The sequence below is a fragment of the Leopardus geoffroyi genome, chromosome B3, assembly GCF_018350155.1.
Source record: "Leopardus geoffroyi isolate Oge1 chromosome B3, O.geoffroyi_Oge1_pat1.0, whole genome shotgun sequence".
Classification (NCBI taxonomy): Eukaryota; Metazoa; Chordata; class Mammalia; order Carnivora; family Felidae; genus Leopardus; species Leopardus geoffroyi.
The window spans coordinates 118,477,739-118,500,098 of NC_059337.1; the positions used below are offsets into that span (position 1 = coordinate 118,477,739).

General features: G+C 37.9%; 1 protein-coding gene across 3 annotated transcripts in view; it reads left to right on the forward strand.

Annotated features, from left to right (window-relative positions):
- RBM25 (RNA binding motif protein 25) overlaps positions 1-22,360 on the forward strand; it is a 58,277-nt gene that overhangs the window by 29,374 nt on the left and 6,543 nt on the right. For all 3 annotated transcript variants that reach the window (XM_045451465.1, XM_045451467.1, XM_045451466.1), the window contains 9 exons: positions 5,456-5,641; positions 7,015-7,068; positions 7,307-7,390; positions 10,921-11,207; positions 12,551-12,773; positions 13,075-13,164; positions 15,948-16,021; positions 18,633-18,783; positions 21,672-21,996. In XM_045451465.1, coding sequence (XP_045307421.1) covers positions 5,456-5,641; positions 7,015-7,068; positions 7,307-7,390; positions 10,921-11,207; positions 12,551-12,773; positions 13,075-13,164; positions 15,948-16,021; positions 18,633-18,783; positions 21,672-21,996 — 1,474 coding nt within the window. The remainder of the gene's footprint in view (positions 1-5,455; positions 5,642-7,014; positions 7,069-7,306; positions 7,391-10,920; positions 11,208-12,550; positions 12,774-13,074; positions 13,165-15,947; positions 16,022-18,632; positions 18,784-21,671; positions 21,997-22,360) is intronic.

Consider the following 22,360-nt stretch of genomic DNA (forward strand, 5'->3'; position numbering starts at 1 on the left):
AAGTGTAGACAACTGACCTAAGATGGATGATACAAGAATGAGACATGGAGTGGGTACCTGGATGGCTCAGTGTTTAAGGATGGCTCAGGTCATGATCTCACTGTTCTGAGTTTGAGTCCCGCATCCAGTGAAGCTTGAGCCCCACTTTGGGCGAGGTCGTGCCCCGCTTGGGGTGAGCATGAGCCCCACTTCGGGTTAGCCCTGCTTCTCTCCCCGTCTCCCTTTTTCTCTCTCTGCCCTTCCTGGGATTCTCTCTCTTTCTCTGCCCTTTACTCACATGTGCTGTCTCTCAAAAAAAAAAAAAAAAAAAGAGACATTGAGGAACTCATATGATAATGTATTCAGGCATTTTCTTGATTCCCAAGCAGAAGACAAAGCACAATTATTTGTATAGTTCTTATTGGGTAAAAAAGAAAAGAAACACAAGTTTGTCTAGAAAGAGAGAGATTTTTCTTGACCCAGAATTTTAGTATATGTGCTGCAGAAGTAAGCACTTTCACCCAGAATTTCAAGAGGAATTACGTGTCTTGTCTAACAGCTTGATTGAAAGTTTTCATATAGATTTTGCAGAATTTGTAGAAGCAATCTTTGGCCATTAGTAAAAGTATTCCTTTTGGGGTAGCCATACTGGTGTAGTTCATGCCCTGTTGCTTTCTGGCTGTTCAGGAGTAGCAATTAGGAGTAGAGAGATCTGCTAGATTGTCACAAGTAGTGGTTGTTAACCACACATTCAAGAATGACTTCTGGAAGTGCCTGGGTGGCTCATTTGGTTAAGTGTCTGACATTAACTTAGGTCATGATTTCATGGTTCGTGGGTTCAAGCTGTGCATTGGGCTCTGTGCTGACATTTCGGAGCCTGATTGGGATTCTCTCTCTACCCCTTTCTCTCTTGCCCTCCCCCACTTGCTCTCTCTCTCTCTCAAAATAAATAAACTAAAAAAAAAAAAAAAAAAAAGAATGACTTCTGACCAGTGTTGGAAGTACAGATAATCTCTGGACAGAGCCTCTTGGCATTGCATTTTAATTGAGGATGCATGCTGCAGATAGGGACATCTTTAATTTTTACATCTTTGCTGGAGATTAGTCTGGTTGAATCTACATTTTCTCAAAAGAAAGTGCTCTGCTTTTACTTAAGTTCCCAAAGAAGTTCTTGTTTTGGACCCTAGAGTCAAAACCAAGTCAGTGCCAAAGAGTGAGCCTGGAAGAGGTGTTTTTCAGCTTTACTACCAGTAGCTTTACTATTGAAGCTTTTAATTCCTCTGAAAAGAGCTAAATAGGTGGGCCACATAAACCTCTCAGATATTCAGTTGGTTTCTGTGGTCCTCTTGTACTGCTAACCCCCTCATCTTTTGCTGCTCAGTGTTACTGAACGTGCTTTCTGTTTCTGAAGTGAAGAAAAAACTGGAAATCAGAAGATTGTGTATGGTTGAAGACCCAGAAGTAGACCTTAAGTTGAAACCAAAAAGAACTTTTCCTTCCATGATGTGTCTGGTTATTTTTGGTTTTCTTACATTAACAATTGGTGAAGAGATTTGGACTAATAAGCTTTCCTTCTAAAAATACACATTTTTAAAAAAAAATTTAACTTTAGGGGCGCCTGGGTGGCTCAGTCGGTTGAGCGTCCCGATTTCAGCTCAGGTCATGATCTCACAGTTGTGAGTTTGAGCCCCACGTCGGGCTCTGTGCTGACAGCTTGGAGCCTGAGCCTGCTTTGAATTCTGTATCTCCCTCTCTCTCTGCCCCTCCCCCACTTATGCTCTGTGTCTGTCTCTCTCTGTCAAAAATAAATAAATATTTAAAAAAAATTTTTTTTTAATTTTAACTTTATTTGAGATAGAATGAGTGAGTGAGCATGCGAGCAAGTGGGGGAAGGGGCAGAGAAGGAGGGAGATAAGAGAATCCCGAGTAGGCTCTGCACCATCAGCATGGAGCCTGATGTGGGGTTCGAACCCATGAACTGTGAGATCATGACCTGATCTGAAACCAAGAGACAGGTACTTAACTGACTGAACCACCCAGGTGCCCCTAAAAATGTACATTTTCCTTGTAGATCAGAGGACGGTAGTCATTCATAAGGTGTGAATTCATTTCAAATGCTTTACTCCTAACTTAGGTAAGACCAGCTATACTAATATTTAAATTTGATTTGGGATGGTGGTGGGAGGGACCTCAGGGGCTTCTGAGTATTTTTAAATGACCAGGCCTTCAGATTTATAACCCTACTTCTAGTCTTATGCTTAGGAAAGCATGGAGATGTAGAGGGTTCGTGGAAAGGAGTTTATTTATTTATTTTTTTTTTTTTCAGCGTTTATTTATTTTTGGGACAGAGAGAGACAGAGCATGAACGGTGGAGGGGCAGAGAGAGAGGGAGACACAGAATCGGAAACAGGCTCCAGGCTCTGAGCCATCAGCCCAGAGCCTGACGCGGGGCTCGAACTCACGGACCGCGAGATCGTGACCTGGCTGAAGTCGGACGCTTAACCGACTGCGCCACCCAGGTGCCCCAGAAAGGAGTTTAGAATGTAGGGGAAATGCTAAAGACAGACTTGATGGTCTCTCAGAAAGTGTGTTTTCTTTCTTTTTTTTTTTTTTTTTAAGTTTATTTTGAGAGAGAGAGAGAAATAGGGCAGGGTGCACGCATGTGGGAGAGGGGCTCACATCTGTACTGTCAGCGTGGAGCCTGATGTAGGGCTCAAACCCAAGAACAGTGAGATCATGACCTGAGCCGAAGTCAGAACTTAACCAACTGAGCCACCCAGGCACCCCAAAGGTATTTTCATAATACAGAATTTAGGTCTCAGCAGTTGAGGGTTTGGGTTGAAATGGTTCATGTGTGTCTCCGGACCTACAGTTTCAGTGGCAACTTACTGGCAGGTTAATTATTTAATTTAAAACTTGTGGAGAGGGCACCTGGTGGCTCTGTGCTGACAGTGTAGAGCCTACTTGGGATTCTCTCTCTATGCCCCTCCTCCGCTCATGCTGTCTCTCTCAAAATAAATAAATAAACTTAAAGAAATTATTTAAAAAAAAAAAAAAAAAAAAGACCTGTGAAGAAGCAGAGCATTACTGAAGGGATTTTAGTGAATGCTGCACAGAGACCTTATTGCCATATATTATCGATTTAAAGTAAAAACACATCACCACAGTTATAGATTACAGTGTTTTTGGTAAATAAATTTTAAGTTTAATTACTGTTCTTGCGTAAAGCTTCTTTATCCAAGATAACCAAGTAAAAAGTTGGCGCAAGATTGGATCAAGAGGCAGGTTTGGGAAAGTGAGGAACTTCGAGTGGTTAGTTTTATACCACACTTTATAACTTAACTTGAAGTTACCTGTATCGTAACTTCTTATCCTATTTACTAAATACTTAAGGGCAAGGTCATTTCTTTTTCCCATATTGAAGTTTTTGCCATCTAGCATAGTACCTACCTTGCAGATAGTAGTCTCTTAATTTGTTGAGCCAGGGGGCGCTTGGCTGGTTCAGTCGGTAGAGCATGCAACTCTTGTCCTCGGGGTTGAATTCGAGCCCCGTTTTGCATGTAGAGATTACTTAAAAAATTTTTTTCCTAATGAAAAAAAATTTGAGAAAATTAATTTAAGAAATAAATGCCTGTTGGGTGCCTGGGTGACTCGGTCAGTAAGTGTCCTGACTCTTGATCTCAGCTCAGGTCTTCTTGATCTCAGGGTTGTGAGCTGTTAAAAAAAAAAAAAAAATTGCCTGTTGAAGAAGTATCCATTGAAGGTTGCTTTCAGAATTATGAAATCTGACATCACTAAGTTATATTAAGGAGCCACAAGATGTGAAACTTAACCTTGAATAGTTGTATGCATTGTGACCAAGAGCCAGCATTTATGCAGAAGAGCATTGTTCTTATTTGAATCTGAAAACACATAACAACATGTTTACCAAGTAAATAGATAGTTACTTTGAGGCATGTGTGTGTACAGTTTTAAATTACAAAAGTTTTTGTATACATCTTTATGTTTTTGCTTGTCATACTTTTCTATTTTTCAGAAAAGACTGAGAGTAACTGGAAATTACCCAAAATTTTGAGGTCATTCTCTAAATTTTGTAGTTTGGGAACACCTGGCTTGCTCAGTTGGAAGAGCAAGTGATTTTTGATCTCGAGGTCGTGAGTTCGAGCCCCATGTTGGGTGTAGAGATTACTAAAAAACAAAAAAACTTAAATATATATGGTTAAATTTTGTAGTTTGAATTGAATTAATTCCTTTACCAGGTGCCTTTTAAAATAGAACTAAGATAAAAACAAAAAGAATTATAGTACGTTAGAAGTCAGTAATTTTTTTTTTTTTCACATCAACACAATTAGTCTAGTTTTCTTTTAAAATATAATAAAGTCCTAGGGGCACGTGGGTGGCTCAGTTGGTTAAGTGTCCGACTTTGGCTCAGGTCATGATCTCACAGTTCGTGGGTTCAAGCCCTCATGTCAGGCTCTGTGCTGACAGCCCAGAGCCTGGAGCCTTCTTCAGATTCTGTGTCCGCCACCCCCCCAACTCCCCCCCCCCATCCCTTCCTGCCCCTTTCCTGCTTGTGCACACTCTCTCATAAATAAATAAATATTAAAAAGTAATAAATCCTGCAAATAGTTACTTGCGAGAAGCATTACAACATGAATTTTGTGTTTTTATTTTTTGTAATACTACATGTGCAAGTCATGAGAGAAAGACTTATGTAGTATTTAGAGTTGGTTCCTTCTTAGAGTATAAGTACCTGGTTTTTTTTTAAGTGGTATTTCCACATTATAGAAAGCAGAAGGGGAAAAGAGATGCAGTTGTTTCAGCCCCTGGCCTATCTGATGCTTGTGTTTTGTTTTGTCTTTTTTTTTTTTTTTTTATGCTTGCATTTTGTTATATATAGCTACCTAGTGTTTTTCATTTGTTTAACCTACACATGCTTTTGTTTATTTTATTTTTATTTTTTATTTTTTTTTGCTTTTGTTTATTTTAAATGGTGTCTGTAATGGTGGCTGTCATAGTGTGCGTACAAGTGTATTTTGTTTTTTTCACATAGTTAAATTTTCAAGTCTGAATTGGTTAATGTAGTAAATATCGTTAGTTTGTGGAAGTATTTGAGCAAGACAGTCTGAAAACCTGAAAGCTTTGCAGATGTATTTGTGTACTATGTTAGTCCTGTGGTTTAATCTTCCTGTAACTGGTTGGGGGTCAGAATATTAGCTATTAAAGGAAGAAAGCAAAAGAAAATGATAAAAGTATCAGTATCTGAGAAAAATCAGTAAGTCAAATGAAGTTTAGTTTTGTGAAGTTAAGAACAAAACCAAATCTGCATTTACTCGGACTACAGAGATGCTCTTTTGGAGAAAAACATGTTTGTTTTGTGTACTACCTTGTTTTAGAATGATTTTAATTTTCTTGTTTTTTTTTAATTTTTTTTCTGCCTTCCTGCCCCTGAATTTGCCTTTTTTTTTTTTTAAAGAATGCAAGGCCAGAAACTGTCACTAATGATGATGAAGAAGCCTTAGATGAAGAGACAAAGAGAAGAGATCAGATGATCAAAGGGGCCATTGAAGTTTTAATTCGAGAATACTCCAGTGAGCTCAATGCCCCCTCACAAGAATCTGACTCTCACCCCAGGAAGAAGAAGAAGGAAAAGAAGGAGGACGTATGTGTTATTTGATTTCTGACAACAGAGTCATTTCTACAGTTTACTTTTTATGGTGTCACTCTTGTGCTTTCATTTCATTTTCACTTTCAAGGGGAAAATAAAATGACTAGCATTTATAACAATATACAGTTAAGCCTAATTTGACCATGTTTAATCAAGTAACTCATGAATTTTTTTACCAAAATGTTTGTTTTGTGTGTTTGAAATGCACTGGCATGGATGCTTGTATTTATCTGTGGATTCAAATTTCATAAAGAAAAAACCTTAACTCATGAAGTAGAAGCTGGTACTAAGGGACAAAGGAAGTTTTTTTGTTTTTGTTTTTTCGGCCGTGAAGGGGCTGGCTTTGCTTTGTCTTACTCCCTGATATTGTTCTATCCCTGCTCTAAGCAGGATACCAGATGTCCTTCACTGAGGATTTTCACCCATTCTTTGATTCTTAGCCACGTTTTCTTATAAACTACTGCTTATTTCCCTCTGTGGACAGTAACACCATTGAACTTCTAACTGGAGGACTGTGAAAGAGTAGTACAAGATGAAACACTCCTCCCCAGGGTATTCTAATTTACCACTCTTTGCCTGCCTAAGCTAATTAAATAGTAAGGAGTCCAGGTTGAAAGAAAATGTTTGGTTTTTTTTTAATATTCATTGCTTTGGATAAATTTAGAGAATTATGGGGAGTATTTTTTTGAAATATTGGAAGTATCTTACGTGCATAGATTATATGTGCCATGAAAGAGTACTGTGAAACATACACTCTAGTTTTTAAAATGAAGGGGTAGTTACAGTCATTTTATTTTGAATTTCAGTGCCTTATTTTATTTTGAATTTCATTTTCAATTAGCTTTCTGGACAAATCCATTTTTATCACTTGGCTTGTTTTTCCTTATGTGACCTTAAAAACCTGTCTAGTGAAATGCCAGTTGTTGGGAATGGGAATTGATAGTCATAGGGTAGTTGATGTTTTAGAGTTTATTCTTCCTCTTCCAGCGTTAATGGGAAGGGAAAAAATTACTAGACATATTTGTTTGTTATGGGTTGGGAGGAAAGAATCAAATCCTGCTGTATGGCAGGAATTATGGGTGAATTTTGTTGGTATGATTTTTTCCTGGGTTTGGAGGAAAAAATCCTGCTAGTGAGACTTTGCTTATTCCATTGCCTGGGGGAATTGGAGGGTGAGGAGGTGGTAGGTGACAGGAGGGATTAAAGAGAGTGAGTGAAATCTTTTTTATTAAGTAATTTGAAATCAAGAAAATGTCACAGAAATCTTGCATTGCTTATAGTATAAACATACAGAGCATTGTTGTACAGAGTAATGTTAACTCATTGCTTTTTCTTTTTTTTTTTAATCTTTGTGGATTTTTCCGCAGATTTTCCGTAGATTTCCAGTGGCCCCACTGATCCCTTATCCACTCATCACTAAGGTTCGTTTACATTGACAATCACTGTTTACTGCTAATGGCCAGATTTGTGATTCTTGTTCATCTGACATCTCATTATTTAACTTAGATCACTAGATTTCTTAGTATATAAGTTCTGTTTGTTTAGTTACTATCTGTTTGTAAGGTGTACAGAATATCTAACTTCTAGTTTTAATATATTTGTATTGATGTAGATTGATCTATAATGCGTTCTCTCCTATCCCCCCCTATCTTTTTTTAGGAGGATATAAATGCTATAGAAATGGAAGAAGACAAAAGAGATCTGATATCCCGAGAGATCAGCAAATTCAGAGACACACACAAGGTAGTATTCTTGTTTTTTCACTTGATACCAATCTAGACTTTTTACAGAATCCAAAGCAAACAGACAAAAAAAAAAAAAAAAAAATCAACCTTACATTAGAATATAATTTTAAATGCTTTTTATAGGTTAATTAATATCTAGATAGAGACAAAGAAACAGAAGACCATACCATTTTAAAGTGGTCCTTGACATATTGTGCTTAGTTGTTGCAGTTACTGACTACTCTACAGTCACCTCACTTGAGTATGAATAAAAGCTAATTTTACTTTTAGATTTTAACATAAACATCAAGATCAGATTTAAACTAGATTCAGTGGGGCAGCAGGATAACCTACACTGTAGTGTATTGCTGGGGGCATTTATTTAACTTAATCGTAGGAAAACCTTTGCTTTAGGGCCGAGATTGAAATTTAAGATTTATATTTGTGTAGATTTAAGTTGAGAGGGGGAGATTTTAAAAAGTAGGTCAGTGGTTACCAGACTTACCAAATTTTAGATGCATGGAAGAACTGTAAATTCCCATAAAGCTAATCTATTCATTGACCCCCACCATTATGATAGAGATCATATGGTGACTAATGCAAGATGAAACTCTCAGCTTGGAAAGTAACAAGGAATAGGATGTAAGTATGAGCTTCTGTTTTTTATTATATTTATGGATGCCCCCTCAGAAAAATATGCAAAGGGGTAACTGGCTTGGAAATGGGTATTTGTGCATAGTAAATCCCACTCACGAGTTTTGCCTATTGAAAGCTTCTCTCAATGACAGTGCATCTGTGAGTGTTCGCTGGTGTTGAAGGTGATGCTTATGGACGGTAAAATGCAAATATCGCATGAAATGTATTTTCATGTTAGAGATAATAAGATGTTACTGGTTATTACTCAAAATACTGAGTGATCTTTAACTCAGTGAAGTGTTAAGTGTTCATTTTTTCTTTTATACGATCTTCTTTTTTCTTACTGCTTTCCAAATCCCAAGTTGACAATTAATGCTATTGAATCAGTGCTGCTGAACACTTATTATCCAGATGCCCAGCCCTAGCTCGCATACACAGTGCTTTTCCGGGAACTAAGTATCTAAAAGCACAAATAAAGTTTTCCCAAATTAATTTTGAGTTTAAATGGTAGTCTGTGGGAAGTCATTAGTTGGGTACTTTTGGGATACTGTGGGATACTTTTGGTTAGGTTCAATACGCAAATTCAGGGCCTGAGTAAGCTTGAAAATGGTATACGGTTGTGTGTGTGGTTTACCCCCTTGTTGTTATTCGTTAAACCCTGTCATGTCATTGGTAAAGTATGATGAAATTGTGTTTTTAACAAATTAATTCAAAAGATATTTGCTTCAGAGTTTGAGAAGCTGTCAGGCATTTGACTGCCTTAGACTTATTTCACTGTTGTTGGGGGGGGGTGGGGATGTTTTGAATTTCCAAAATGTATTTTAAAAAAAGATCAAAATGAAAACAAAATATAGTTCTTTTTGTTGGGTGGTATGGTTAAAGGGGACATTCGAAACTCCAGTAACAAAAAATGAGCTCAGTGAACCTTTGCATGTTTTGGTATGAGTTTATTAAATAACCACGGACTGTCAGGGTATCAGCGTGGCAGGGGGCGTCCATTTACAGCACGGACGAGTCTGAAGAGAGACTAAGGTAAGATTTATGAATTTTTTTTTCCTGTCCTTTTCTCTTCATTATTTCATTACTTTCTTACATCCTTTTAGACTCACTTCCATATTCTCTTTCTCTAGTGTTTGTCTTAAAATATATATGTGTGTGTGTGTGTGTGTGTGTGTGTGTGTGTGTCTACCTACTGCATATAGATTGTTTTAGAAGTGCATTTAGTATGGTCCAGATTCACTCACTTGTTCATTTACTTAGAACAAAACTTTTGAAATGAGTTCTGAAACAAATTATTATTTACATTAAGTGGAACTATACATCTAAAAAAGAAGTAGTGCAGTGAATAAGCAAAAGCAAAAACATTAAATCCTACAAAAGAGATTATTATTGGAACAGCTAAAATAGATCTGTAAGTATCTATTATCTCAGAAATAAACATTTCTTTATAAGTGTATGACACTGAGGTAAGTTTTGTGTAGTCTAGCCTCATTTTACAATACAAATTTTTATAGTCCATTAGAACTGTTTCAGACATTCTAATTTGCCCCTTTAAATAGTTTTCAGTTTCTGTCCTCTTTCTACCATTTCTTTTCTCTTCTCTTTGTAACTTCAGTGTATTCAGTCTTGGCTTTGCCTACATTCTCCTTTGATATAGACTGGCACAGCAGCTGAATATATTGATTTCTCATGCATTAGCTTCTCTTTCATAATCCTCTGTCAGTTCTCTGAACCATGAGCGAGAGAAAAAGAGTATGACAGGTAAGATTGCTTTTTAAAGTTGTTTTAAATGCTTTACATGACTGAGAAAAGACAAAAAAAAATGCACATTTTATTGTTGCAGTTTAAATTTCTTTTCGGTGACACTAAACATGGAACCAAAGGGATAAATGTATTCTGTTTTTGTTTTGTTTTTCCTGTTTGGGTTTTTCTTTTTTTTCTTTTTTTCGGAGTTTGTGTAGAAACCGTGTGGTACACTGGTAATCTTGTCAGGGTACAAACTTGGTCTGACTCTGTTATTTGGTTTATTTGTGAACCATGTACTTGCTCTTCCTCCCAGAAACATAGCTTGTAGGCAAGGTTAATCCAGTGTTGGCGATCCATGTCCTAGCACAGCATCTGTAAGTTCATATGCAATCGTTCCTTCCAAGGATGGATTTATCACTGTTGATATATTTTTATTGTCTTATAGGCATAATGGGCATAAATATGTTGCTTTTAAAATTAAGTGAAATGAGACTATTACAATTATGTACATTTTTGCTTGAAGTGAGTGTATTTTCAAACTTTTTGTATTTGGTGGGCTGTCCATCTTGTAATGGTGGGAGTAAATGTTTCCATTGAGATAATAGGGCAAATCTTGGCTGAATTCAGCTTATCTTTTGGAGGGTGGGCAAACCAGAGGGTAGAAGATTTGTATTACAGTGACCTGACTCTCCTCCCCCACCTCCCCTTTAAAACTTTCAAGTAGTAACCTTTTACGTAATGGGAAGTCTGGGGGTTATATTTAGTATCAGTAGTAAATCAGTAGTTGCACTGGTTTACAGAAATTCATAATGAGAGGAATTACATTTTAGCTAAGTGATTGTATTTCTAGATATTATTTTTAATCACCACATTCCTCATGGTCATTTTAGTTGTTACGTAATCATTGAGTGGCCAGCCACACTTGACGCAATCTCCCAGCATCCAAGATTGGAGATTCCTGGTCTGTGTAGAGTATCTGGGTTTGCACGCAATCTATATAGTCTTGTGATTGCTTCAGTTTAATTTGCCAAGTAAAACCACAAGTACTTAATATTAAAGTACCAGTGGTTTGGTTATTTTTGTTCCCCATATTGGGCATTGCGCCGGGAAATATCTGAATACTGGAGCTACAGAGTTAACTCTAAAAGTACTTTTATTGGTTTCTAGAAACTGGAAGAAGAGAAAGGCAAAAAGGAAAAAGAAAGACAGGAAATTGAGAAAGAACGGAGAGAAAGAGAGAGGGAGCGTGAAAGGGAACGAGAAAGGCGAGAACGGGAACGAGAAAGGGAAAGAGAACGTGAACGAGAAAAGGAGAAGGAACGGGAGCGGGAACGAGAACGGGATAGGGATCGTGACCGCACTAAAGAGAGAGATCGGGACCGAGACCGCGAGAGAGACCGGGACCGCGATCGGGAAAGGAGCTCGGATCGGAATAAGGACAGGAGTCGATCAAGGTAAGGCTTGGTGGAAGTTACTGTTTGCTGATTGCTTCAGTAGAACTGTACGTTGTTACTCTCCACACTGTTTATGTTTCTGTGAGGAGAGAATTTTCTTAGCCACAGAGCATGCCTGGCTTACTGTCTCACGCAGGTAAGCATTGGTTCAAGTAACGGTTTTCAACTTCAGAGTTAATTACTGTCTGAAGCCAGGATTTACACGGACCCAGAATGCAGCCACTCTCTACCCGGTGTTCTGGGAAGACATGAGTCCCTGTTGTCTCCCTGGGTCGGTGGGCATCTTTTCTATTTACCATTTCATTGAGGTCCCATGTCCTGGGAAATCAGCTCTAGGACCACTGCTTTTAGCCACTCATGTCTGTATGTGGTCCTGTAGCCTGCCATATGGCCACAACTCCCCCGCCCGGCCCAGCTCTCAATTTACTCTCTATTTAGGACTTCTAGTTAATTTCACCTTGTTTTATTATTTTTCTCCTTAATTTTGTTGAATTTGATGAATCATCTTAAATTATTTAGGAATGAGGTAAAGAAAAAATGAACAAAGGAAGGAAGTGGGGAAGGATGAAAAACACCTTTTTTCCCCAAGCTGGTTTTCAGATAACACATTTCTGTGTTGTAGGTTTTCACCTGATTGTAACCAAAAGGAGGTCCACTTTTAGTCCACCAGTTGCTGAAACTAGAAATCCAGTGTCCTTAATCTTTAGTGGGCATTAAAATCTTTTAACTTCCTCTGCTGGAATAATCATTATCCTCTTGAGTAACTGTTACTGAGAATTTGACATATATACAATAGCATATTTTTACTACAGATATGAATACATAAACTATTGTTTTATGTACTATGTACATACATATATTTGTATTTAATGAGATCCATGGCATCATACTACATATATTCTGCAATTTTTTTTTATCACTTTGACTTAAATATTGGAGGACACTTCATTGCTGGTAGATACAGTTATAATTTATCTATGCAACATGCCAAAATGCTCTTCTCTCCACATCTTTGCCAACATTTGTGTTCTTTGATCACTAGTGGGGTAGACTATCTATTAACTTGTTTGTCAGTCCTTGGTATTTCTTATATGTGAGTTTGTCTGTTTTCTGAAATACTGATAAGCATTAACGCTGAATTTAGAATGCAGTTTAGAATTAGGGACTAGAATTATATTGTGTCTTTCTGGTGAATGTAGAGGAGTTTACAGTTCTGCAGAAATCAAATGCTAAATTCTGGCCTGTGATTTTGTGTATTTTGTAATATATGTTGTCCTCCTTTCCCTCGGTTTTAAAGGAAAACAGAGGGATTGACAGACTTTGTAAATCTTTTGTTTATGTAGAGAAAAGAGCAGAGATCGTGAAAGGGAACGGGAGCGGGAAAGAGAGAGAGAGAGAGAACGGGAACGAGAAAGAGAACGAGAGCGCGAGAGAGAGCGAGAAAGGGAACGGGAACGAGAGAGAGAGAAAGACAAGAAGCGGGACCGAGAAGAGGATGAAGAGGATGCTTATGAACGAAGAAAACTTGAAAGAAAACTCCGCGAGAAAGAAGCTGCTTACCAAGAGGTAAATTGAGGAAATGCTTTAAATTTTTTTTAATTAATTAAAAAAAATTTTAACGTTTATTTATTTTTGAGAGAGTGTGCGCGTGCGCAAGCGTGAACAGGAGAGGGACAGAGAGAGAGAGTAGTGGGGGACAGAGGATTCAAAGCAAGCTTTTTGTTGACAGCAGAGAGTCTGATGTGGGGTCGAACTCCCAAACCTTGAAATGCTTTCAGTTTTAAAGCTTTGCTAGTCAGTAAGTTAGTCAAACATGTTGGGGCCCTTTGCTTACATTTGTGAAGCTTTGGCAATTTTTTTTTTTTAGCGCCTTAAGAATTGGGAAATCAGAGAACGGAAGAAAACCCGGGAGTATGAGAAGGAGGCCGAAAGAGAAGAAGAAAGAAGAAGAGAAATGGTAATTATTCTAGGTTGATAAGTGATTTTTCTTTTTTTTTTTTTTTTTAATTTTTTTTTTTCAACCTTTATTTATTTTTGGGACAGAGAGACAGAGCATGAACGGGGGAGGGGCAGAGAGAGAGGGAGACACAGAATCGGAAACAGGCTCCAGGCTCTGAGCCATCAGCCCAGAGCCCGACGCGGGGCTCGAACTCCCGGACCGCGAGATCGTGACCTGGCTGAAGTCGGACGCTTAACCGACCGCACCACCCAGGCGCCCCTGATAAGTGATTTTTCAAATAAAAAGCAGATCAAATTCTTTACCATTAACTAGAATTAGAAGTAACTTTATAATTAAAATGTATAAGCTCTCAGTATAGATAACTTAATTTTTACATATTTCAAGTAATCTTCAGACAATTCCAGACCACCAAAATCTTTCTTACTCTTATTTTTCACATTTTTGCTGCCTATAAACAAAATTACCTTTTGGCAATACCACTGAAGTAAATCTGTCATAGAGGAGGAATGTGTAAAATGATTAGTTATAGAACATTCTTTGATTAAGAATCTGCAACATTTTGAATTTGAAGAGGCATTGATACTGTTCTGTATTGGTGTAGTATATGTGGATGAAGGGAATCGTGCCATGAGAAGACCTGGTTTTTTTCCCTCTTGATGTTTTTATTTAAATTCCAGTTAACGTACAGTGTAAAGAAAGACCTCTGTTTTTATAAATCAAAATTATTATCTTCAGTATATAGTATTTATGAATTACTTTTTTCCTTATGCTCTGTTTCTTTTAAATACATGACAATCATAAAAATGAACCTTACATTTTGCATTCATGCTATTTGATAAATGATAATAGTAAAGCAGTTCGCATAGGCCGTTACTAAGTAGAATGACAAAAGATTTTATATAGTATTTGTTTTAGTGGCATGTTCCATGTGTTCTGTCTTTGCCAGAATTTCATGAAGGTTTCTTTATCTCCAGTTTGGAGATTATTCTTCCAAAAACTTCTCAGAAGTTAGGAATTTTCAAATAGCTTTTGAACATGAAACATAGAGGGAGTATTTGTAAGTAACCAAAAGAGGGTGCATGCAGCAACTAGATAGATAGTATGGGTTTTCTGTGTAGTAGATCCATAATGCCAGAGAATGAACGTAATTTCAGTTCTCCTGAATTGGTGCTCCCATTCTAGAATTTCTTTCTCATCGCTAGGTTAGAAAATAAGAAGAGAATAACATAGTGAGAAACAATTAAAATAAGAAATGTTTGCCACGAACAACATGGTGGAATAGATTTGAAGTGATTCTGCTTCTTAACAAGCAAATCTGAAATCTGTCTTTCTAGAGAAAATTTTCCTATTATTCTTTGAGAGCTTTAAAAAAGTCCAGTTACAAAAGCAGTTACGTGCTCATTATATAAACATAAGCGAGTAACAAGTATATGATGTAAAAAGTGAAAGTTTCTACTCCTCAAGACTGGTAACTTATGTTTGTATTTTTAGTATGTGCCTCATGCACCATCCTGTGTTTTATTTAGATATTTGTAAATTTTGTCGTTTCTACTTGACAGCCTGTTTTCATTTATTTGACCCATTTTCTGTGTACATTATATCCCAGCCTTGGGCTTGTGCTGGGTACTGGGCACACAAGAGTAACTATTACTTCTAACTTTAGGTAGGTAGTTACTGTATTGTGTGTGTGAGTGTTTAAGGTATGGTAAATGTGTGTTTACAGTATTTAGGGAGTACAGAAAGAATGACTAATTCTGTCTGGGGGTAGGAATTTGTGACGGATAGATGGTTAGGTTAGGGAGGTTTTTACAGAGGTAACATTTGAACTGGATGAAATTATTAAAATTTTACTTTAGTCAAAATAATGAACTTTTATTATATTTAGAAGCCTAGCATTATCTGTTTTGTATGTAGATACAAAAGTTGTTGATATAATAGATGAGAATATAAATTCTAAGTAAATATTTATTTACTTATATTGTATAGCTTTATGTAACTGTTACCTGTAAGTGCTATTAAATATAATAATTATATTTGAAATTCCAAAAATAAGAGAGAGTCCTATACTTTAATGGTTTGTGCACTCAGAGTTAGATAGGTATTACATTGATTGATTGATTGATTGATTTAGGGAAAGCGTGTGCATACGCAAGTGGGGGAGTGACGGGGGTGAGGTGGGGAGAACCTTAAGCAGACTCCATGTCCAGCACATAGCCCAATGTGGGGCTTGATCTTATGAACCTTGAGATCATGACCTGAGCCAAACAAAGTTAAGAGTTGGACGCTTAACTGACTGAGCCACCCAGGCACCCCTAGATTTTTATGCGTGAACATGATTTGGATTTTCAATTCTACATTTTATAAAAACTGCTTTCTATAGCATAATACCCCTACAAATGAAATGTAGATTTTTTTTTTTTTTTAATTAATAGATTCTATAAAATAGCTTATAATTTTGTTTCTTCGTATGCTCAAATTTCATTACCATATGTTGAAGATTATATTCAGGGAGTAAATACTATATGTGGCATACTGTGTGTGCTTTTTGCAAGGATAAGTCCTAAATCTGACTTGTTTCAACAGTAAAGGATAGAATATATCTAATGTTATTTAAATTAAATATATCAAGTACATGAGAATTATAGTATTCAAGTGATATGGATGAGAAAAATCTATTTCCCAAGAAAGGAGGAGGGGCTAACAAATATGACCTTTTAAGGGGGTAACCTAACATTACCCACATGTTAATTTTGTACACTTTGTCTTCAATTTTCTCACAGGCAAAAGAAGCTAAACGACTAAAAGAATTCTTAGAAGATTATGATGATGATAGAGATGATCCCAAATATTACAGGTAAAGAAGCCTTGCTTTATGAGCTCATCTTTTAGTATTAGCCTTATGTTCCCTACCAGAGCAGACAGGTTCACTCAGTGGGATAATAAAGAAAATCTGCATGTTCTACCTTGTAATCACCCCTATACTTGATATGTTGTTTTGGGGAGTACAGGGGAGAACTGTTGGAAAGAGATCAACAATTCTATCTTTTTTGGGGGGTGTCCATAATAGTATTAAAACTGCTTAACTTTTTTCATGTGTTTTAAAGAGGTCCAGTTTTTATAACAAGTTATAACTAGTTTTTGTTTTTTAAATTTTTTTAACATTCATTTTTGAGAGTGAGACAGAGCATGAGTGGGGGAGGGTCAGAGAGAGTGGGAGACACAGAATCAGAAGCAGGTTCCGAGCTGTCTGTACAAAGCCCGAGGCGGGGCTCAAACACAGGGACCACGAGATCATGACCTGAGCTGAAGAAGTTGGACGCTTAACCCACTGAACCACCCGGGCGCCCCAATAGCTAGTAATAACTATTTAAGGTGGTCTAAAAATTTTTGTCTTCAAGGATTTCAAGAATGTTACAAAGCCAACCAAACACCATCCCATCCGCTGCCCAATTGACATATTTTTCTGAAGTGAGGGTTGTAAAGCCTACCTTTCCTCCTCCTGTAAAGTCATGTTCCCATGGCATTTCTAAACTACTCTTATTTTAGGGGCGCCTGGGTGGCTCAGTTTAGGGTCCGAATTCAGCTCGGGTCATGATCTCACCGTTCGTGGGTTCGAGCCCTGCATTGGGCTCTGTACTGACAGCTCAGAGCCTGGAGCCTGCTTTGGGTTCTGTGTCTCCCCTGCTCTGTGCCCTCCCCCACTTGTGCTGTCTCTTTCAAAAGTAAACATTAAAAAATAATAATAAACTACTCTAATTTTAGTGCTGTGACAGTAGTGTAAATTTGTTTGCTTTGTTCTCCTTCCTCCATCCCAAACTATAATTTCCCTGAAACTGTGGACAATATTGTGATTTTTTTTTTTTTAATCTCATGTACCTGACGTGATCCAGTCTTGTAGGGAAGGCATTTAATGTATAATTTTAATATACTCACTGCACATAATTAAAACTTTGGAATTAACAATTTTTTTTTTTTTACATTTTATTTATTTTTGATAGAGACAGAGCACAAGTGGGGGAGGGGGGCAGAGAGAGACAGAGACACAGACTCTGAAGCAGGCTCCAGGCTCTGAGCTGTCAGCACAGATCCTGATGTGGGGCTCGAACTCACATACTGAGAGATCATGACCTGAGCCCAAGTCGGATGCTTAACTAACTCAGCCACCCAGGTGCCCCTGGAATTAGCAACTTAAGTGCACGCCAAGGATTTGACTTTTTAGAAAAGGGAAAAAAAAGTCAGTAAATTATTGAATTGTAAAATCAGTATTACAGAATTTCAACATTCTGGGATATATAATAAACTGCTGGGTAGGGAGAATCTCTGTTTTCTGTTGATTCTGCACTACTTCCTTCTAGGATGTTTTCCATTATGGAAAGAATTGATTTATATTGAAGATAAAGAACGGGGCGACTGGGTGGCTCAGTCGGTTAAGCCTCTGACTTCAGCTCAGGTCATGATCTCATGGTTCGTGGGTTCGAGCCCTGCATCAGGCTCTATGCTGACTGCTCAGAGCCTGGAGCCTGCTTCGGATTCTGTGTCTTCCTCTGTCTCTGCCCCTCCCCCACTCACGCTTTGTCTCTTTCTCTTAAAAATAAACAAACATTAAAAAAAGAACTATTCTTCATGGTATTACTACTCCTTGTATTAATTTTTCACAACTTGGCATCCAAAAGAACACAAGTTATGTGTCGGGGCTTCTCTCTGTAATAAGTACAAAATGAGAGCTTTCTTTCTTCTGAAAACTGCTTTTCTACTTGTTTTAGATACTTATTTAAAATGACTTGAGGCATCTGAGTGGCTCAGTCAATTAAGTGCTGACTCTTGATCTCAGCTCCGGTCGTGATCACATGGTTCCTGAGATTGATCCCCGAGTAAGCACTGAGCCTACTTGTGATTCTCTCTCTTCCTCACACACTGCCCTTTCCCTGCTTTTGCAGGGAATCTCTCCCTCTCAAGATAAACTTAAAAATGAACAAATAAATAAAATGACTTAAGAATGAGTCATGGTGGTAAATGAGAAGACAATGTTTCTTTATTAAACATTACCAGGTAGCACATTGTCTTGGGTGTTGGTGTTCTGCAGATAAAGAATAGTAACACATTTTTCATTCTCTTATCATATAGCTTTTAGTATTTATTTATTTTTTTTTAATTTTTTTTTTCAACGTTTATTTATTTTTGGGACAGAGAGAGACAGAGCATGAACGGGGGAGGGGCAGAGAGAGAGGGAGACACAGAATTGGAAACAGGCTCCAGGCTCTGAGCCATCAGCCCATAGCCTGACGCGGGGCTCGAACTCACGGACCGCGAGATCGTGACCTGGCTGAAGTCGGACGCTTAACCGACTGCGCCACCCAGGCGCCCCTAGCTTTTAGTATTTAAAGAAGATACTTCTGGAGAAGATACTCCTGTTAGGTTTATTGGCTGATGTGAATGTTAAGGCCTGTTATGTTTTTCTTTTGCAGAGGAAGCGCTCTTCAGAAAAGATTGCGTGATAGGGAAAAGGAAATGGAAGCAGATGAACGGGACAGGAAAAGAGAGAAGGAAGAGCTAGAGGAAATCAGGCAGCGCCTTCTGGCTGAAGGACACCCGGATCCAGACGCAGAGCTCCAGAGGGTGAGATAATATAACATTCACAACAGTATTCTTATAAGGGAGATGCAGCTTATGTTTCGTGTATCTTGCTGGTTTTGGGGAGGATATTGTCTTTTTCTTTATTCTATCATACAAATCACCAGTGTTAGTTGATTTACAACTTTAATTCTAAACATCTTCCAGCTGTTTTCTTCCTTAATTTCTGTGAATATTACCTAAGTTAAAGGAATGTCATCTAAGAAAACATTTATAGAAATCTGTCCTTCCTGTAATGTGCGCTGACACTTGCTGACTTTTGTGGGTTGAGTTCCTTCTCTCATTGCCACCTGAAATCTTTTATTTCTTAAATAAATTGAAGATGTTTTCATGAACAACTTTTCACTTTAAAAGGAAAACAGGGGTGCCTGGGTGGCTCAGTCAGTTGAGCATCTGACTTTGGCTCAAGTCATGATATCACAATTTGCGAGTTCGAGCCCCATGTCATGCTCTGTACTGACAGCTCACAGCCTGGACCCTGCTTTGGATTCTGTCTCCCTCTCTCTGCTCTTTCCCCACTCATGCTCCGTCTCTTTCTCTCAAAAGTAAGTAAACATTAAACAGATAAAAACATTTTAAAAAAGAGGAAATGACTTTGTTATAGGACATAGCATATCCCTTTCTTTTAAGAATAGATTGTGTTGGGCACCTGGGTGGTTCCATCAGTTAAGCATGTGACTCTTGATTGCAGCTCAGGTCATGAGCCCAGGGTTGTCAGATCGAGCCCTGTGACCTGATCTGCACAGGGCGTGGAGCCTGTTTGAGATTTTCTTTCCCTCTACAGCTGGTGTTCTTTCTGTCTTTAAAAAAAAAAAAAAGAACAGTGTGTCACTTTAGAAAAGCGCTTAGTTCTTAATATATTACGAAGCTAATAGTATTGTAAACTTTTTTTTAATGTTTATTTTGAGAGAGTGCATGAGCAGGGGGAGGGGCACAGAGAGAGGAGAGCTAGAATCCCAATCAAGCTCTGTGGTATCAGCGTGGAGCCCACTCTAGGCTCGAAGTCACAAACTGTGAGATCATGACCTGAGCCGAAATCAAGAGTCAGACGCTTAATCAACTGAGCCACCCAGGTGCCATGATTTGTGGTTGCTTTTTAAATGTCATCACACTGGCATATATATATCCTACTCAGATAAGTTTTGTAAATGGGATTATAAGATACGTGCTATTTTCTAATGTGCCTTTAAATAGAGTACAATCTTCCACCCAGAATTTTGCTAGTGTATAGCCTTTATGTCTTTTTTTCATACCTTGACCATCGTAGTGTGTTGTTAGTCTTTTAAGTCCTTACTATTGTAACATTCAGATTAGGTGTATTTTTATGTTTTGATTCTCTGTCAGTGAGTTTGAATGCCTTACATTGTTTAGTTGTCATTGTCCTACTTTGTGAGTTGATAGTTTTATGGTGCTGAGTCATGTCATGCACAAATTATTAATTGTTACATAGTTAAGGATCTTTTTGCCCTGTTTTTCTGTTTCATGCTTAGAGAAATTATTGATCTATTCACTCAAGTTTTTATAATGCTTTTAATGGTTATTTTGTGTGTGTGTGTGTGTGTGTGTGAGAGAGTGAGAGTGTGAGTGAGTGTCTGGGATCTTTCATGATTTCAGGGAGAGTGTTCATTTTGATATATAGGCTTTATTTTTATTTATTTATTAAAGTGTGGGTTGGGGAGGGGAAGAGAGTCTTAAGCAGGCTCAGCTCCCAGCTTGGAGCCTGATGCAGGGCTTGATCTCATGACTGTGAGATCATGACCTGAGTTGAAAGCAAGAGTTGGACACTTAACTAACGGAGTGAGCCAGGTGCTCTGTTAATAGGCTCTTAACTCCAAAAAATTTTCCCCATTTTTTTTTTTTTTTTTTTTTATATGTTTAGATTTGAGAGAGGGAGGGCAGAGAGAGATGGAGACAGAATCTGAAGCAGGCTCCGGGCTCTGAGCTGTCAGCACAGAACCCAACATGGGGCCTGAACTCATGAGCCGTGAGATCATGACCTAAGCTGAAGTCAGATGTGTAACCAAATGAGCCACCCGGGCGCCACCCTCCCCATTTCTTTTCCTGTTCGTGAATACAAAAGTGACTACCGCCCTTAGCCATGACCTAGAAAGAACAAAGAAAAAATCTTTTAAGATTTTATTTTTAATTGATCTTTACACCCACTGTGAGGCTCAAACTTACAACCCCAAGATCAAGAGTTGCATGCTATACCGACTGAGCCAGCCAGGTGCCATAGAACAAATGAGTTATGACCAAGCTAGGGTTTGAGTTCCCTCTTATGTATTATCTATACTGTTCTAAAATAAAACTTTGGGGGGTGCCTCGGTGGCTCAGTCAGTTGGGCGTCTGACTCTTGATTTTAGTTCAGGTCCTGATCTCATGGTTGGTGAACTTGAGCCCTGCGTCAGGCTCTGCACAGCGCATAGCCTGCTTGGGATTCTCTCTCCCTCTTTCTTTGCCTAACCCCTCCAGTTCTCTCCCTTTCTCTCTCCCTGTCTCTCAAAATAAATAAACATTTAAAAAAAAAATGAAACTTTGAGCTATAATTTCTTTAACAAAAATATAAAAACATATCTTTTCATTTTGAATTAGCCACCTATTATGTATTTACCTTTGTTTTATCTGAAGGGTATAAATAACTGTATATATAAATGTTAAAAATGAAAAAACATTTTGCAGAGTACCTAATATACAGATTTAGGTATATTTAGGTATATATAATCAGATGAAGCTTTCTGATTATAGAAGCAAGCAATGTTTCATTATTCCTAGTGAGAAAGAAAAAGATTTTTTTGAAAGATAATATAAAATAAAAAGCTGGTTGAGTATAGTTGTGATTTGTTAAAGTTAGTCACATTATCTTTTGGTTTTAGATGGAACAAGAGGCTGAAAGGCGCAGACAACCACAAATAAAGCAAGAACCAGAATCAGAGGAAGAGGAAGAAGAAAAGCAAGAAAAAGAAGAAAAACGAGAGGAACCCATGGAAGAGGAAGAAGAGCCAGAGCAAAAGCCCTGTCTCAAACCAACTCTGAGGCCCATCAGTTCTGCCCCATCTGTTTCCTCTGCCAGTGGCAATGCCACTCCCAACACTCCTGGGGATGAGTCTCCTTGTGGTATTATTATTCCTCATGAAAATTCACCAGATCAACAACAACCTGAGGAACATAGGCCAAAAATAGGACTAAGTCTTAAACTGGGTACGTTAGCATTTTCTTCCTTCTTTCCTTTATTTTTCCCCCCTGTATACACTTAAATTTTGCCTTAAGGAAAAAAAATAAGTAATGTGCTGCTTGGTAGGTAGATAGAAAAATACTCAAAAATGCTTTTCTAGCTCACGATTGTTTTCGTAGTTCTACTAGTGCTCCTATATCTGCAGCTGCCTCAAGTTCTGAGAAGAAGTGAAAAGTTAAATTTTCTAGCACTTGTGAGTAGTGAGTTATTTTTTACAGTTGGGATCTTTCTCTGAGATTTGTGAAAGTATATTATGCAATGCTCTTGAGGGATGGTGGGTTGTAAAATGAAATGAAAGTTGAAGAAGTCATCATGCTAATATAGAATTTT